Source organism: Nerophis lumbriciformis, linkage group LG29 (genome assembly GCF_033978685.3).
Source record: "Nerophis lumbriciformis linkage group LG29, RoL_Nlum_v2.1, whole genome shotgun sequence".
In the NCBI taxonomy this organism is placed as follows: domain Eukaryota; kingdom Metazoa; phylum Chordata; class Actinopteri; order Syngnathiformes; family Syngnathidae; genus Nerophis; species Nerophis lumbriciformis.
Genome location: NC_084576.2, coordinates 3,712,710 through 3,732,142, shown reverse-complemented (window position 1 = coordinate 3,732,142; position 19,433 = coordinate 3,712,710). Strand labels below are relative to the sequence as shown.

Genomic DNA, 19,433 nt, shown 5'->3' with positions numbered 1-19,433 from the left:
GCTGAGCACTTGGTCGTGCCGCCATCTGAGCCGACCCTGTGTCAGCGCCATTTTGCAGCCTGACAGAACATGCTGGAGTGAGGCATAGATGGTCCCGCAGAGGTCGCAGGATTGCTCTGTGCCAAGCCATTGGTGGAGGTTTTTAGGGCTCGGGAGAGTGTCATATGTTGCCCTGATGAGGAAACTGAGCCGAGCCTGTGGCAGTTTCCAGAAATCTGCCCAGCTGATTGGTCGGCTCGAGACACCCTCCCAAGTTGTCCATCTCTCCTGCTGCTCCTGTGCCACAGACATCACTCTGAGCTCCTCCTGCTCAATCCTGGTGACCTCAGCAACAACAAGGTCCTTCCTCTCCTTCCTGCCTGCCTTGGACCATAGGATGGGTGGATCGCTCCATCCAAGGCCTGCCCGGCCTGTCAGGACCATGCCCACGACTTCTTGGTGTTGCAGTCTCCCCATCGCCTTCTGGACCTCCTCCTTAGCTCTCCACTTCCTTCCAGTCTCGACTCTGGTATTTGCATCTGCCACTGCCCTCTCGGAGTCCCTTAGCTCAATCACCAGCCTTGCCTTCTCCTGCCTGTAGCCGAGGGTGATAGATTTCAGGTGTAGCTGGAGTGAGTTCCATCCATACAGGCCAGCAGCTGAGAAGCACCGTGGCAAGCCAAGCCATTTTCGGATGAAAGAGTTGGCTTTTGCTTCCATCCGGCTTACGGCTGATGACGTGACTTCGCACAGCTTCAGGGGCCACATCATCCTTGGGTACAGGGTGAAGTGATAACACCACACCTTGTACTTCCCAGGTAGCTGGCTTGCATTGATCTTGGACAGGCCCTCTGAAAGCTGCCGGAGGATGATTTATATATATATATATATATATATATATATATATATATATATATATATACTTGTAGACACAGTTGTAGACGTACTAGATACTTACTGTATTCAGCATACATGCATATATATGTGTATATATGTATGTGTGTATATGTATATATGGGTAAACCCCGGCCGAGTCATACCAAAGACTCTAAAAATGGGACCCAATACCTCCCTGCTTGACACTCAGCATCAAGGGTTGGAATTGGTGGTTAAATCACCAAAAATGATTCCCGAGCGCGGACACCGCTGCTGCTCACTGCTCCCCTCACCTCCCAGGGGGTGATCAAGGGTGATGGGTCAAATGCAGAGAATCATTTCGCCACACCTAGTGTGTGTGTGACAATCATTGGTACTTTAACTTTTTTAACTTAATATATATATATATATATATATATATATATATATATATATATATATATATATATATATATATATATATGTATATATATATATATATATATATATATGTATATATATGTGTATATATATATATGTGTGTGTATATATATATATATATATATATATATATATATATATATATATATATATATATATATATATATACCGGTACCATGAATCAATATTAAACAAGTTGAAAAACTTATTGGGGTGTTACCATTTAGTGGTCAATTGTACAGAATATGTACTGTACTGTGCAAATCTACTAATACAAGTTTCAATCAATCAATCAATCAATCAATCAATCAATCAATATCAAGGTACTACACGATTGACCAAACACTACATGTATGAATACTGTACTGTACTGTACTAGATATATTTTATGGATACTTTGTTGAATGTATGTTTGTACTGCTAGGTTACCGTGGATACGTCCGACCTTCCTGATCCGTGACCGTGTGACAGGTGACCTGGCCACGCCCACCCGGTGGTGACGAGGCGCATCATTGACGGGGGCGCAGCCTCGTCCAGCGGTAGCCGATCAATCGGCGCGTGCGTGCCACGTCGCCACGGTGACCACATTGCTACTGATGCCGTGCATCAAGCTTGACTTCCTGTTTACCGAGGCATGCTGGGAAATCCCGTGGAACTCTTCTCCTTCAAGGTGGACGTCCTGAGGAACGAGCAGTGGGCGGAGCTCCGGGATGTAATTTGGTGACGTCACTTCCTGTCCGACACGAGGAGACCGAAGTGACGTTTGAATGTTTGTCCACTAAGTGTCGTCATTTTGTCACAGTGAGCGTGAAAGTTAATAAAAAAACATATTTCGGGATCAGTTTTTAAAAGAAGTCATGTTAAAAAATATATATATATTTTTTTAAATTTTTGTTTAGTACAGTAGCATCGCTAACCCAACAAGGGACTCCTCCCAATAGCTCCACCCCCTCGGCAGATGACTTTATGAATTTCTTTAATAAGAAAATTGAACTCATTAGAAAGGAGATTAAAGACAACGCATCCCAGCTACAACTGGGTTCTATGAACACAGATACAACTGTATCTACGACGGATACTGCAATACAAAATAGTCTCTCTCTTTTTGATGAAATAACATTTGAGGAACTATTACAGCGTGTAAGTGGGATAAAACAAACAACATGTTTACTTGACCCACTTCCTGGGAAACTTATCAAGGAGCTTTTTGTATTATTAGGTCCATCAGTGCTAAATATTATAAACTTATCACTTTCCTCTGGCACTGTTCCCCTAGCATTCAAGAAAGCGGTTATTCATCCTCTGCTCAAAAGACCTAACCTTGATCCTGACCTCATGGTAAACTACCGACCGGTGTCCCACCTTCCCTTTATTTCGAAAATCCTCGAAAAAATTGTCGCACAGCAGCTAAATGAACACTTAGTGTCTAACAATCTCTGTGAACCTTTTCAATCCGGTTTCAGGGCAAATCACTCTACGGAGACAGCCCTCGCAAAAATGACTAATGATCTACTGCTAACGATGGATTCTGATGCGTCATCTATGTTGCTGCTTCTTGATCTTAGCGCTGCTTTCGATACCGTCGATCATAACATTTTATTAGAGCGTATCAAAACACGTATTGGTATGTCAGACTTAGCTTTGTCGTGGTTTAACTCTTATCTTACTGACAGGATGCAATGCGTCTCCCATAATAATGTGACCTCGGACTATGTTAAGGTAACGTGCGGAGTTCCTCAGGGTTCGGTTCTTGGCCCTGCACTCTTTAGTATTTACGTGCTGCCGCTAGGCGACATCATACGCAAATACGGTGTTAGCTTTCATTGTTATGCTGATGACACCCAACTCTACATGCCCCTAAAGCTGACCAACACGCCGGATTGTAGTCAGCTGGAGGCGTGTCTTAATGAAATTAAACAATGGATGTCCGCTAACTTCTTGCAACTCAACGCCAAGAAAACGGAAATGCTGATTATCGGTCCTGCTAAACACCGACATTTATTTAATAATACCACCTTAACATTTGACAACCAAACAATTACACAAGGCGAATCAGTAAAGAATCTGGGTATTATCTTCCACCCAACTCTCTCCTTTGAGTCACACATTAAGAGTGTTACTAAAACGGCCTTCTTTCATCTCCGTAATATTGCTAAAATTCGTTCTATTTTATCCACTAGCGACGCTGAGATCATTATTCATGCGTTCGTTACGTCTCGTCTCGACTACTGTAACGTATTATTTTCGGGTCTCCCTATGTCTAGCATTAAAAAATTACAGTTGGTACAAAATGCGGCTGCTAGACTTTTGACAAGAACAAGAAAGTTTGATCATATTACGCCTATACTGGCTCACCTGCACTGGCTTCCTGTGCACTTAAGATGTGACTTTAAGGTTTTACTACTTACGTATAAAATACTACACGGTCTAGCTCCGTCCTATCTTGTCGATTGCATTGTACCATATGTCCCGGCAAGAAATCTGCGTTCAAAGAACTCCGGCTTATTAGTGATTCCCAGAGCCCAAAAAAAGTCTGCGGGCTATAGAGCGTTTTCTATTCGGGCTCCAGTACTATGGAATGCCCTCCCGGTAACAATTAGAGATGCTACCTCAGTAGAAGCATTTAAGTCCCATCTTAAAACTCATTTGTATACTCTAGCCTTTAAATAGCCCCCCTGTTAGACCAGTTGATCTGCCGTTTCTTTTCTTTTCTCCTCTGCTCCCCTTTTCCTTGAGGGGGGGGGGGGGGGGGGCACAGGTCCGGTGGCCATGGATGAAGTGCTGGCTGTCCAGAGTCGGGACCCGGGGTGGACCGCTCGCCTGTGCATCGGCTGGGAACATCTCTACGCTGCTGACCCGTCTCCGCTCGGGATGGTGTCCTGCTGGCCCCACTATGGACTGGACTCTTACTATTATGTTGGATCCACTATGGACTGGACTCTCACAATATTATGTCAGACCCACTCGACATCCATTGCTTTCGGTCAAACCCTAGAGGGGGGGGGGGTTACCCACATATGCGGTCCTCTCCAAGGTTTCTCATAGTCATTCACATCGACGTCCCACTGGGGTGAGTTTTTCCTTGCCCCGTATGTGGGCTTTGTACCGAGGATGTCGTTGTGGCTTGTGCAGCCCTTTGAGACACTTGTGATTTAGGGCTATATAAATAAACATTGATTGATTGATTGATTGAAATGAACAAAACAAAAGGTTTTAACAACAAGTTGTAGTTCCGAAGCAGGCCCGGGGGTGGCGGTAGTGCACGTGGAACAGACAACAAGCAATTGAAAGACGAAGAAGAACCAGTGGCAGCAGAAGAAGAAAAGAAAATGCCGGAAAGTAGCTAAAAAGAAGAAGAAGTATTTGTTGCTGAAGGTGAAGTTCTGCTGTAAAGTTGCTCTTTGTGCTGCTAAGAACTCCCGAGAATCGAACTTTTGTCAGTGTGTCGATGACTAATTAAGAAGAGTTGTCTGGTTCGCTGGGGCTTCACTCGGTAAGTTGACTTCCAATTAGCATACGATCTAAGATTTCCTGTGACATTTAACAGCACATGTATGGTTATGTGGTGTTCTATCTATATTGTATGGTGTTATTAAATCTGCTTTAAATCACCACTACTGTGATTTATGTACCATTATTAGGTACATAAATCACAGCCTTCGGGAGTCCTTTTGCAATGGGACATAAGGACCTATTGTTATTCTAAGGTTTTATTATTATTCTTTATTCTTCCGCCGCCACAACAAACTGTAATTTGACCCACTTAACATGCTTCAAAACTCACCATATTTGACCCACACATCAGGATCTGCGAAAATTACCTTTTTTTTATTTAAAAAAACCGAACCCCAAAACTCAAAATTGCGCTCTAGCGCCCCCTAGAAAAAAAAAAAAACTAGACTGCCTATATCTCCCACTAGGAAGATCGGAGAAACATGAAACAAAAACCTGTATGTAGGTCTGACTTAGACCTAGTTCTCATAATTGTATGTCTTCGGGCTAAAATAAACAGGAAGTTGGCAATTCCCCCTTCAAGACAAAAAAGTACTAAAAACAGTCACTTTTGCCTCTTTGAGCTGTAATTTGACCCCCTTAACATGCTTCAAAACTCACCAAACTGAACACACACATCAGGACTGGCTAAAACTGTGATCTAATGAAAAAAACCTAACCCCAAATCTAAAAATTGTGCTCTACAGCAATTTTTTAATAAAACGGACAAAAAACTGCTCCTCGGAAGAAAAAAAATACAAAACTGCCTGTAACTCCCACTGGGAAGGTCGGAGAGACATGAAACAAAAACCTCTCCGTAGGTCTCACTTAGACCTACATTTCATTAATTGACAACCCCCAGCAAAAATCTACAGGAAGTTTGCTATTCCCCCTTCAACACAACATTTTTGTAGAAAACGGTCACCTTCCTTCAAAAACGAACTCCTCTGAGCGCGTTTGTCGTTTCGCCTTCAAACTAACACAGGAGAGAGATTGAACCCTTGTGATTACAACAACAGAAGCGCTTTTTAATTAACTGCTCCGGTTTTGATTTTATGACCCTTCAAAGACCCGCTGCGCTGATGCTGCTGCACTGCTGTTTTTTTTAAAATGGCTGCTTAAAAGCAGGAAGCACCAACGTGCCCACACAATGCAGACAAGGTAGGTACACTAGACAAAAGTCTTGGGACACTTCAGACTAAAAGTAGACAAAAGTATTGGGACACTTAGGACTAGCACCTGCCAAATACGCGGGCCCGAACAACGCTGCTTGCAGCTTTAATTCTTTATTCTTCCGCCGCCACAACAAACTGTAATTTGACCCACTTAACATGCTTCAAAACTCACCATATTTGACCCACACATCAGGATCTGCGAAAATTACCTTTTTTAAAAAAAAAAAACCGAACCCCAAAACTCAAAATTGCGCTCTAGCGCCCCCTAGGAAAAAAAAAAAAACTAGACTGCCTATATCTCCCACTAGGAAGATCGGAGAAACATGAAACAAAAACCTGTATGTAGGTCTGACTTAGACCTAGTTCTCATAATTGTATGTCTTCGGGCTAAAATAAACAGGAAGTTGGCAATTCCCCCTTCAAGACAAAAAAGTACTAAAAACAGTCACTTTTGCCTCTTTGAGCTGTAATTTGACCCCCTTAACATGCTTCAAAACTCACCAAACTGAACACACACATCAGGACTGGCTAAAACTGTGATCTAATGAAAAAACCTAACCCCAAATCTAAAAATTGTGCTCTACAGCAATTTTTTTAATAAAACGGACAAAAAACTGCTCCTCGGAAGAAAAAAAATACAAAACTGCCTGTAACTCCCACTGGGAAGGTCGGAGAGACATGAAACAAAAACCTCTCCGTATGTCTCACTTAGACCTACATTTCATTAATTGACAACCCCCAGCAAAAATCTACAGGAAGTTTGCTATTCCCCCTTCAACACAACATTTTTGTAGAAAACGGTCACCTTCCTTCAAAACCGAACTCCTCTGAGCGCGTTTGTCGTTTCGCCTTCAAACTAACACAGGAGAGAGATTGAACCCTTGTGATTACAACAACAGAAGCGCTTTTTAATTAACTGCTCCGGTTTTGATTTTATGACCCTTCAAAGACCCGCTGCGCTGATGCTGCTGCACTGCTGTTTTTTAAAAATGGCTGCTTAAAAGCAGGAAGCACCAACGTGCCCACACAATGCAGACAAGGTAGGTACACTAGACAAAAGTCTTGGGACACTTCAGACTAAAAGTAGACAAAAGTATTGGGACACTTAGGACTAGCACCTGCCAAATACGCGGGCCCGACCAACGCTGCTTGCAGCTTTAATTATTATTACTACAGTGTAGCTATTAATGTAGTTTTACCGTTCATGAAATGTCACTGGTAGAATTGCGCTCCCACCCGGCTGTGAAGAGAATAGCACCTAGTGCTGTTTTGGACTCACCTGACAATCAACACTAAATGGTCCCTAGTGTGTGAATGTTGTCTGTCTATCTGTGTTGGCCTTGCGATGAGGTGGCGACTTGTCCAGGGTGTACCCCGCCTTCCGCCCGAATGCAGCTGAAATAGGCTACAGCACCCCCCGCGACCCCAAAAGGGTCGCGGGGGGTGCTGTAGGTAAGAAAAAAAAACATCACCCAACCATGCAAATTTTGCATTTCCTTTGGAAATCGAGGTCCCAGAGTCTGGAGGAAGACAGGAGAGGCACAGGATCCACGTTGCCTGAAGTCTAGTGTAAAGTTTCCACCATCAGTGATGTTTTGGGGTGCCATGTCATCTGCTGGTGTCGGTCCACTCTGTTTCCTGAGATCCAGGGTCAACGCAGCCGTCTACCAGCAAGTTTTAGAGCACTTCATGCTTCCTGCTGCTGACCTGCTCTATGGAGATGGAGATTTCAAGTTCCAACAGGACTTGGCGCCTGCACACAGCGCAAAATCTACCCGTGCCTGGTTTACGGACCATGGTATTTCTGTTCTAAATTGGCCCGCCAACTCCCCTGACCTTAGCCCCATAGAAAATCTGTGGGGTATTGTGAAAAGGAAGATGCAGAATGCCAGACCCAAAAACGCAGAAGAGTTGAAGGCCACTATCAGAGCAACCTGGGCTCTCATAACACCTGAGCAGTGCCAGAAACTCATCGACTCCATGCCACGCCGCATTAACGCAGTAATTGAGGCAAAAGGAGCTCCAACCAAGTATTGAGTATTGTACATGCTCATATTTTTCATTTTCATACTTTTCAGTTGGCCAACATTTCTAAAAATCCCTTTTTTGTATTAGCCTTAAGTAATATTCTAATTTTGTGACACACGGAATTTTGGATTTTCATTTGTTGCCACTTCAAATCATCAAAATGAAATGAAATAAACATTTGAATGCATCAGTCTGTGTGCAATGAATAAATATAATGTACAAGTTACACCTTTTGAATGCAATTACTGAAATAAATCAAGTTTTTCAAAATATTCTAATTTACTGGCTTTTACCTGTATATGTAATATTTACATATACAAACCCCGTTTCCATATGAGTTGGGAAATTGTGTTAGATGTAAATATAAACGGAATACAATTATTTGCAAATAATTTTCAACCCATATTCAGTTGAATATGCTACAAAGACAACATATTTGATGTTCAAACTGATAAACTTTTCTTTTTTTTTTGCAAATAATCATTAACTTTAGAATTTGATGCCGCAACACGTGACAAAGAAGTTGGGAAAGGTGGCAATAAATACTGATAAAGTTGAGGAATGCTCATCAAACACTTATTTGGAACATCCCACAGGTGAACAGGCAAATTGGGAACAGGTGGGTGCCATGATTGGGTATAAAAGTAGATTCCATGAAATGCTCAGTCATTCACAAACAAGGATGGGGCGAGGGTTACCACTTTGTCAACAAAAGCGTGAGCAAATTGTTGAACAGTTTAAGAAAAACCTTTCTCAACCAGCTATTGCAAGGAATTGAGGGATTTCACCATCTACGGTCCATAATATCATCAAAGGGTTCAGAGAATCTGGAGAAATCACTGCACGTAAGCAGCTAAGCCCGTGACCTTCGATCCCTCAGGCTGTACTGCATCGACAAGCGACATCAGTGTGTAAAGGATATCACCACATGGGCTCAGGAACACTTCAGAAACCCACTGTCAGTAACTACAGTTGGTTGCTACATCTGTAAGTGCAAGTTAAAACTCTCCTATGCAAGGCAAAAACCGTTTATCAACAACACCCAGAAACGCTGTCGGCTTCGCTGGGCCTGAGCTCATCTAAGATGGACTGATGCAAAGTGGAAAAGTGTTCTGTGGTCTGACGAGTCCACGTTTCAAATTGTTTTTGGAAACTGTGGACGTCATGTCGTCCGGACCAAAGAGGATAAAACGGATTGTTATAGGCGCAAAGTTGAAAAGCCAGCATCTGTGACGGTGTATTAGTGCCCAAGACATGGGTAACTTACACATCTGTGAAGGCGCCATTAATGCTGAAAGGTACAACATATGTTGCCATCCAAGCAACGTTACCATGGACGCCCCTGCTTATTTCAGCAAGACAATGCCAAGCCACGTGTTACATCAACGTGGCTTCATAGTAAAAGAGTGCGGGTACTAGACAGGCCTGCCTGTAGTCCAGACCTGTCTCCCATCGAAAATGTGTGGCGCATTATGAAGCCTAAAATACCACAACGGAGACCCCCGGACTGTTGAACAACTTAAGCTGTACATCAAGCAAGAATGGGAAATAATTCCACCTGAGAAGCTTAAAAAATGTCTGAGGGTGGCCGTTTAAACAACTTTAACACAAATGTGATTGTGCGTGACATGAACCCTTTTCATCTGACTTGTTGTACAAAGAAAAATATTCACGTAGTTGCACTTTTAGCAGCGGTATTTCTTTCGAAATAATGCACTTCTTCATTTGAAGTCCGTCGTGTTGTAGTACAGCTGAGGTACGCGGGCTCCATGTAGTGGCAGGCCAGATAATCACTTGATTCAAGTACCGTATTTTCCGCACTATAAGGCGCACCGGATTATTAGCCGCACCTTCAATGAATTACATATTTCATAACTTTGTCCACCAATAAGCCGCCCCGGATTATAAGCCGCGCCTACGCTGCGCTAAAGGGAATGTCAAAAAAACAGTCAGATAGTTCAGTCAAACTTTAATAATATATTGAAAACCAGCGTTCTAACAACTCTGTCCCAAAATGTACGCAAATGTGCAATCACAAACATAGTAAAATTCAAAATGGTGTAGAGTAATAGCAACATAATGTTGCTCGAACGTTAATGTCACAACACACAAAATAAACATAGCGCTCACCTTCTGAAGTTATTCTTCATTCGTAAATCCTTCGAATTCTTCGTCTTCGGTGTCCGAATTGAAAAGTTGCGCAAGCGTGGGATCCAAAAATGGCCGGCTCCGTCTCGTCGAAGTCATCGGATTCAGTGTCGCTGTTGTTGTGCAGCAGTTCTGTGAATCCTGCCTTCCGGAAAGCTCGGACCACAGTTGTGACCGAAATATCTGCCCAGGCATTTACGATCCACTGGCAGATGTTGGCGTATGTCGTCCGGCGCTGTCTGCCCGTCTTAGTGAAGGTGTGTTCGCCTTCGGAGCTGTGTGAAAAAAGCCACCCGGCCTCTTCGCGTAAACTTCCCTTAACCACTCGCTCATCTTTTCTTCATCCATCCATCCCTTCGAGTTAGCTTTTATGATGACGCCGGCTGGAAAGGTCTCTTTTGGCAAGGTCTTCCTTTTGAATATCACCATGGGTGGAAGTTAGCATGGCAAGCTAGAACCACAGTGAAGGATGACTTCTCATTCCCTGTGGTGCGAATATTCACCGTACGTGCTCCCGTTCCACAGTGCGGTTCACAGGAATATCAGTTGCTGTGAAATACGGTAGTAATCCGTGTGCGGATGGAGAGATTGCGTCTTTTTATGAACCGGATCGCTTAGTAGGAGCCATTTTGTGGTCTTTACAGATGTAAACAGGAAATGAAACGTACGGTGATATCCGCGCGTTTTTTCTTCTTCTTCCGGGGGCGGGTGGTTGCTTACAGTAGAAGAAGAAGCGCTTCCTGTTCTATGGGGGCGGGTGCTTTCCTTGGCGGTTGCTTGCGTAGAAGAAGAAGCGCTTCCTGTTCTACCGGGAAAAAAGATGGCGGCTGTTTACCGAAGTTGCGAGATCGAAACTTTATGAAAATGAATCGTAATAAAGCGCACCGGGTTATAAGGCGCACTGTCAGCTTTTGAGAAAAATTGTGGTTTTTAGGTGCGCCTTATAGTGCGGAAAATACGGTACAGTGCGAGTATTGTGTTGGTTATTTTATTCCACTTGTAAAGTGGAGTAAAAGAGCAAACAGGAGAAAAAGTTGCAAAGTTGACTCTAAGAAGACAAAACTGCCATGCAGGTTGTTTTTTTCCTTTTAAAACTGTCATTGCTCCAAAAATAATAATGAATCAAAATCAATGTGATTATGAATTTATGACATATTTAAGGCCACAATTACTTCAGTTCAAATATTACACTAAGAAATATTTTTTGTGGAAAGTATTGCATATTTTTTGTGTTTGCTATGTAAACTTTTTTTTCTTTGACTAAAAGGGTGTCAAACAAACACATAAAAAAAACATAATAAATATTTAATAATTGGTGGATGTATCTATCTGAAGTCGATCTAGAGATTTAGGTGCTGAATGTCCAAAAATATTTTTAACACTTTTATGAGTGGGACCCTTTTGGCTCCCTGAGGAGTTCAATCAATCAATCAATCAATCAATTCCTTTATTGTCATTGCCATAATAACACTTAAGTCATATATGAACAACGAGATTTTGTTTGAGCTTTGTCCAGCGGCATAGAAACTGCATTGATGTGCAGGTTGACAATAGTTTACATTTTAGCATTGTCAGGAAGATCGCGATAAGAGGGACGTGGGGGGTGGGAACAGTCAGATGTCTGATGGGTGTTGCGTTGATGTTGCAGCAATGCAATGTCCAGAGCACAATTATTGAGGTGGTGAAGAGTGAAGTAATAAGATGGTCCGGGGCAGCAAAGGGGCAGGCTGTTCATTTAGCAGTCTCACAGCCTGGGGATACAGACTGTGAGACATACTGGTGGTCCTGGCACGAATCGATCTATACCTCCTTCCAGAGGGTAGCAGGTTGAAGAGGCCATGTGCTGGGTAGTATTTGTCCTTCAGGATGTTGTGTACATGGCACTCATCTCTGGGAGTATCGTCCTTGTAATTTTCCCCGCCACTTAAACCACTCGCTGGAGGGCCTGTTGGTTCGCTTTAGGGCAGCTAGTTTAGTGTGATTTTTTTTCAAATGAACTGCTCCAAAAATAATAATGAATCAAAAACAATTTGGTTATGAATTATTGACATATTTAAGGCCACAGTTACTTTACATCAAATATTACTCTTAGAAATATTACACAGCGCAAAATCTACCCGTGCCTGGTTTACGGACCATGGTATTTCTGTTCTAAATTGGCCCGCCAACTCCCCTGACCTTAGCCCCATAGAAAATCTGTGGGGTATTGTGAAAAGGAAGATGCAGAATGCCAGACCCAAAAACGCAGAAGAGTTGAAGGCCACTATCAGAGCAACCTGGGCTCTCATAACACCTGAGCAGTGCCAGAAACTCATCGACTCCATGCCACGCCGCATTAACGCAGTAATTGAGGCAAAAGAAGCTCCAACCAAGTATTGAGTATTGTACATGCTCATATTTTTCATTTTCATACTTTTCAGTTGGCCAACATTTCTAAAAATCCCTTTTTTGTATTAGCCTTAAGTAATATTCTAATTTTGTGACACACGGAATTTTGGATTTTCATTTGTTGCCACTTCAAATCATCAAAATTAAATGAAATAAACATTTGAATGCATCAGTCTGTGTGCAATGAATAAATATAATGTACAAGTTACACCTTTTGAATGCAATTACTGAAATAAATCAAGTTTTTCAAAATATTCTAATTTACTGGCTTTTACCTGTGTGTGTGTGTGTGTGTGTGTGTGTGTGTGTGTGTGTGTGTGTGTATATATATATATGTGTATATATATATATATATATATATATATATATATGTATGTATATATATATATATATACATTTATAAATGTATGAATGCATGTATGTATGCATGTATAAATAACTATGTATGTATGTATACAATTATGTATGTATGTAAGCATGTATATATTTACGTATGTACTTATGCATGTATAAATAACTATATGTGTGTGAATATGTATGTATAAAAAGTTGTATGTATGTATGTATGTATAAATATATGTATGTAAGCATGTATGGTTGTATGTATAAATATATGTATGTAAGCATGTATGTATGTATGTATGTATATATTTTTTTTCAAATGAACTGCTCCAAAAATAATAATGAATCAAAAACAATTTGGTTATGAATTATTGACATATTTAAGGCCACAGTTGCTTTACATCAAATATTACTCTTAGAAATATTTTTGAGGAGAAAATATTGCATATTTTCTGTATTTGCTATCTAAAAAAACAAAGTTTTCTTTGACAAAATGAGCGTCAAAGATAATAAAAATGTATTTTTGGTGGATAGATCTGAAGTCGATCTAGAGATTTAGGTGCTGAATGCCAAAAATATATTTTTAACACTTTTATGAGTGGGACCCTTTTGGATCCCTGAGGAGTTTAGTGTGATTTTTTTCAAATGAACTGTCATCGCTCCAAAAAATATGAATGAATAATAATGTTATGAAATATTTTTGGGGAAACATTTTGCATATTTGTAATCAATGTTATGAATTATTGATTCATTACTTCACATCAAATATTCCACTAAGAAATATTTTTTTGTGGAAAATATTGCATATTTTGTGTTTTTACAGTTAAAAACTGTTTCTTTGACAAAAATGGCATGAAACATAAAAAAAAAATGTTTTGACTTTATATCAGCAGATATATCTGAAGTTGATTTCAGCATTAAAAAAATATTTTTGAACATTTTATTTGTTTTAAAATGGATTTTTTTTTAACATTTTGGATGGATTGAGAACAGTCATAAAAAAGAATTGCCATTGGACGAATTTCTTTCGCCCCCACCTTGCTGCGCTGTGATTGGTCGGAAGCTGAGAGCTCTCACCTGAGTTGCCAGGTTAGCAACTGCTTGTATGTTGTTCTTCTTCTCAGGTTGTCATGTTTTTGTCTGGTGTCAGGCGCTACTGCGTCAGTGGCAAACCCCTCCTCACTCTGTTCACCAAGGTAGGGCCAAGTAGATAACACACATAACTACATACATGTATAATGCTCACCTGTGCTTGCAGGATCCGTGTCCTCTGTGCGATCAAGTCAAACAAGCCTTGGAGCCGCTCAAACACAAAGTAAGCAACGAGTCATGCTAGGATGTTGCACTGCATGCTGGGTAATTGTTGTCTGTGTCAGTTTGTCCTGCAGCAGGTGGACATCAGTGCACCAGAGAACGTGGCGTGGTGGGACAAGTACAAGTGGGACATTCCTGTCTTGCACCTGAACGGACAACTGGTGATGAAACATGGGCTGGACCTGGAAGTGCTCAACAAACTGCTGGATCAGCACAACAAGAAATGATCAATGTTGGATTCAACTCATCCTGTCACCACAAGAAATGATAAATGTTGGATTCAACTCATCCTGTCACCACAAGAAATGATACATGTTGGATTCGATTCATCCTGTCACGACAAGAAATGATACATGTTGGATTCAACTCATCCTGTCACGACAAGAAATGATAAATGTTGGATTCAACTCATCTTGTCACGACAAGAAATGATACATGTTGGATTCAATTCATCCTGTCACGACAAGAAATCAACAATGTTGGATTCAACTCATCCTGTCACAACAAGAAATCATCATTGTTGGATTCAACTCATCCTGTCAGGACAAGAAATCATTCATGTTGGATTCAACTCATCCTGTCACGACAAGAAATGATAAATGTTGGATTCAACTCATCCTGTCACGACAAGAAATGATACATGTTGGATTCAACTCATCCTGTCACGACAAGAAATCAACAATGTTGGATTCAACTCATCCTGTCACAATAAGAAATGATCAATGTTGGATTCAACTCATCCTGTCACGACAAGAAATGATACATGTTGGATTCAACTCATCCTGTCACGACAAGAAATGATCAATGTTGGATTCAACTCATCCTGTCACGACAAGAAATGATACATGTTGGATTCAACTCATCCTGTCACGACAAGAAATGATACATGTTGGATTCAATTCATCCTGTCACGACAAGAAATAATTAATGTTGGATTCAACTCATCCTGTCACGACAAGAAATGATAAATGTTGGATTCAACTCATCCTGTCACGACAATAAATTACAAATGATGGATTCAACTCATCCTGTCACGACAATAAATTACAAATGATGGATTCAACTCATCCTGTCACGACAAGAAATCATACATTTTGGATTCAACTCATCCTGTCACGACAAGAAATGATACATGTTGGATTCAACTCATCCTGTCACGACAAGAAATGATACATGTTGGATTCAACTCATCCTGTCACGACAAGAAATGATACATGTTGGATTCAACTCATCCTGTCACGACAAGAAATGATACATGTTGGATTCAATTCATCCTGTCACGACAAGAAATCATCAATGTTGGATTCAACTCATCCTGTCACGACAAGAAATGATACATGTTGGATTCAATTCATCCTGTCACGACAAGAAATAATTAATGTTGGATTCAACTCATCCTGTCACGACAAGAAATGATAAATGTTGGATTCAACTCATCCTGTCACGACAATAAATTACAAATGATGGATTCAACTCATCCTGTCACGACAATAAATTACAAATGATGGATTCAACTCATCCTGTCACGACAAGAAATCATACATTTTGGATTCAACTCATCCTGTCACGACAAGAAATGATACATGTTGGATTCAACTCATCCTGTCACGACAAGAAATGATACATGTTGGATTCAACTCATCCTGTCACGACAAGAAATGATACATGTTGGATTCAACTCATCCTGTCACGACAAGAAATGATACATGTTGGATTCAATTCATCCTGTCACGACAAGAAATCATCAATGTTGGATTCAACTCATCCTGTCACGACAAGAAATGATACATGTTGGATTCAACTCATCCTGTCACGACAAGAAATGATACATGTTGGATTCAACTCATCCTGTCACGACAAGAAATGATACATGTTGGATTCAACTCATCCTGTCACGACAAGAAATGATACATGTTGGATTCAACTCATCCTGTCACGACAAGAAATCAACAATGTTGGATTCAACTCATCCTGTCACAATAAGAAATGATCAATGTTGGATTCAACTCATCCTGTCACGACAAGAAATCAACAATGTTGGATTCAACTCATCCTGTCACAATAAGAAATGATCAATGTTGGATTCAACTCATCCTGTCACGACAAGAAATGATACATGTTGGATTCAACTCATCCTGTCACGACAAGAAATCAACAATGTTGGATTCAACTCATCCTGTCACGACAAGAAATCATCAATGTTGGATTCAACTCATCCTTTCACAACAAGAAATAATCATTGTTGGATTCAACTCATCCTGTCAGGACAAGAAATCATTAATGTTGGATTCAACTCATCCTGTCACGACAAGAAATGATACATGTTGGATTCAATTCATCCTGTCACGACAAGAAATCAACAATGTTGGATTCAACTCATCCTGTCACAACAAGAAATCATCATTGTTGGATTCAACTCATCCTGTCAGGACAAGAAATCATTAATGTTGGATTCAACTCATCCTGTCACGACAAGAAATGATAAATGTTGGATTCAACTCATCCTGTCACGACAAGAAATGATACATGTTGGATTCAACTCATCCTGTCACGACAAGAAATGATACATGTTGGATTCAATTCATCCTGTCACGACAAGAAATCATCAATGTTGGATTCAACTCATCCTGTCACAACGAGAAATCATCATTGTTGGATTCAACTCATCCTGTCAGGACAAGAAATCATTAATGTTGGATTCAACTCATCCTGTCACGACAAGAAATGATACATGTTGGATTCAATTCATCCTGTCACGACAAGAAATCATCAATGTTGGATTCAACTCATCCTGTCACAACAAGAAATGATACATGTTGGATTCAATTCATCCTGTCACGACAAGAAATCAACAATGTTGGATTCAACTCATCCTGTCACAATAAGAAATGATCAATGTTGGATTCAACTCATCCTGTCACGACAAGAAATGATACATGTTGGATTCAATTCATCCTGTCACGACAAGAAATCATTAATGTTGGATTCAACTCATCCTGTCACGACAAGAAATGATAAATGTTGGATTCAACTCATCCTGTCACGACAATAAATTACAAATGATGGATTCAACTCATCCTGTCACGACAATAAATTACAAATGATGGATTCAACTCATCCTGTCACGACAAGAAATCATACATTTTGGATTCAACTCATCCTGTCACGACAAGAAATTATACATGTTGGATTCAACTCATCCTGTCACGACAAGAAATGATACATGTTGGATTCAACTCATCCTGTCACGACAAGAAATGATACATGTTGGATTCAACTCATCCTGTCACGACAAGAAATGATACATGTTGGATTCAATTCATCCTGTCACGACAAGAAATCATCAATGTTGGATTCAACTCATCCTGTCACGACAAGAAATGATACATGTTGGATTCAACTCATCCTGTCACGACAAGAAATGATACATGTTGGATTCAATTCATCCTGTCACGACAAGAAATCATCAATGTTGGATTCAACTCATCCTGTCACAACAAGAAATCATCATTGTTGGATTCAACTCATCCTGTCAGGACAAGAAATCATTAATGTTGGATTCAACTCATCCTGTCACGACAAGAAATGATAAATGTTGGATTCAACTCATCCTGTCACAACAAGAAATCATCATTGTTGGATTCAACTCATCCTGTCAGGACAAGAAATCATTAATGTTGGATTCAACTCATCCTGTCACGACAAGAAATCAACAATGTTGGATTCAACTCATCCTGTCACAATAAGAAATGATCAATGTTGGATTCAACTCATCCTGTCACGACAAGAAATTATACATGTTGGATTCAACTCATCCTGTCACGACAAGAAATGATACATGTTGGATTCAATTCATCCTGTCACGACAAGAAATCATCAATGTTGGATTCAACTCATCCTGTCACAACAAGAAATCATCATTGTTGGATTCAACTCATCCTGTCAGGACAAGAAATCATCAATGTTGGATTCAACTCATCCTGTCACGACAAGAAATGATAAATGTTGGATTCAACTCATCCTGTCACAACAAGAAATCATCATTGTTGGATTCAACTCATCCTGTCAGGACAAGAAATCATTAATGTTGGATTCAACTCATCCTGTCACGACAAGAAATGATAAATGTTGGATTCAACTCATCCTGTCACGACAATAAATTACAAATGATGGATTCAACTCATCCTGTCACGACAAGAAATCATACATTTTGGATTCAACTCATCCTGTCACGACAAGAAATCAACAATGTTGGATTCAACTCATCCTGTCACGACAAGAAATCATCAATGTTGGATTCAACTCATCCTGTCACAACAAGAAATCATCATTGTTGGATTCAACTCATCCTGTCAGGACAAGAAATCATTAATGTTGGATTCAACTCATCCTGTCACGACAAGAAATGATAAATGTTGGATTCAACTCATCCTGTCACGACAATAAATTACAAATGATGGATTCAACTCATCCTGTCACGACAAGAAATCATACATTTTGGATTCAACTCATCCTGTCATAACAAAAAATCCTCAATGTTGGATTCAACTCATCCTGTCACGACAAGAAATGATAAATGTTGGATTAGACTAATCTCGTCACGACAAGAAATTATAAATGTTGGATTCAACTCATCCCGTCACGACAAAAAATGATAAATGTTGGATTCAACTCATCCTGTCACAACAAGAAATCATCATTGTTGGATTCAACTCATCCTGTCAGGACAAGAAATCATTAATGTTGGATTCAACTCATCCTGTCACGACAAGAAATGATAAATGTTGGATTCAACTCATCCTGTCACGACAAGAAATTACAAATGATGGATTCAACTCATCCTGTCACGACAAGAAATCATACATTTTGGATTCAACTCATCCTGTCATAACAAAAAATCATCAATGTTGGATTCAACTCATCCTGTCACAACAAGAAATGATAAATGATGGATTAGACTAATCTCGTCACGACAAGAAATTATAAATGTTGGATTCAACTCATCCCGTCACGACAAAAAATGATCAATGTTGGATTCAACTCATCCTGTCACAACAAGAAATCATCATTGTTGGATTCAACTCATCCTGTCACGACAAGAAATGATAAATGTTGGATTCAACTCATCCTGTCACGACAATAAATTACAAATGATGGATTCAACTCATCCTGTCGCGACAAGAAATCATACATTTTGGATTCAACTCATCCTGTCATAACAAAAAATCATCAATGTTGGATTCAACTCATCCTGTCACGACAAGAAATGAT

The 19,433-nt window shown here is 40.3% G+C and overlaps 2 protein-coding genes across 4 annotated transcripts in view; both read left to right on the top strand.

The window, feature by feature from the left end:
• Window positions 1-2,111, top strand: part of traf3 (TNF receptor-associated factor 3) — a 70,776-nt gene extending 68,665 nt beyond the window's left edge. For all 3 annotated transcript variants that reach the window (XM_061925202.2, XM_061925203.2, XM_061925201.2), the window contains exon 14: window positions 1,700-2,111. In XM_061925202.2, coding sequence (XP_061781186.1) covers window positions 1,700-1,735 — 36 coding nt within the window. In that variant the 3' untranslated portion in view covers window positions 1,736-2,111. The remainder of the gene's footprint in view (window positions 1-1,699) is intronic.
• A 2,383-nt stretch (window positions 2,112-4,494) lies between these two features.
• Window positions 4,495-19,433, top strand: part of mipol1 (mirror-image polydactyly 1) — a 201,737-nt gene continuing 186,798 nt past the window's right edge. Inside the window, exon 1 of the mRNA XM_061925210.2 lies at window positions 4,495-4,768. The gene's annotated coding sequence lies outside the window, so the exon portion shown is untranslated. The remainder of the gene's footprint in view (window positions 4,769-19,433) is intronic.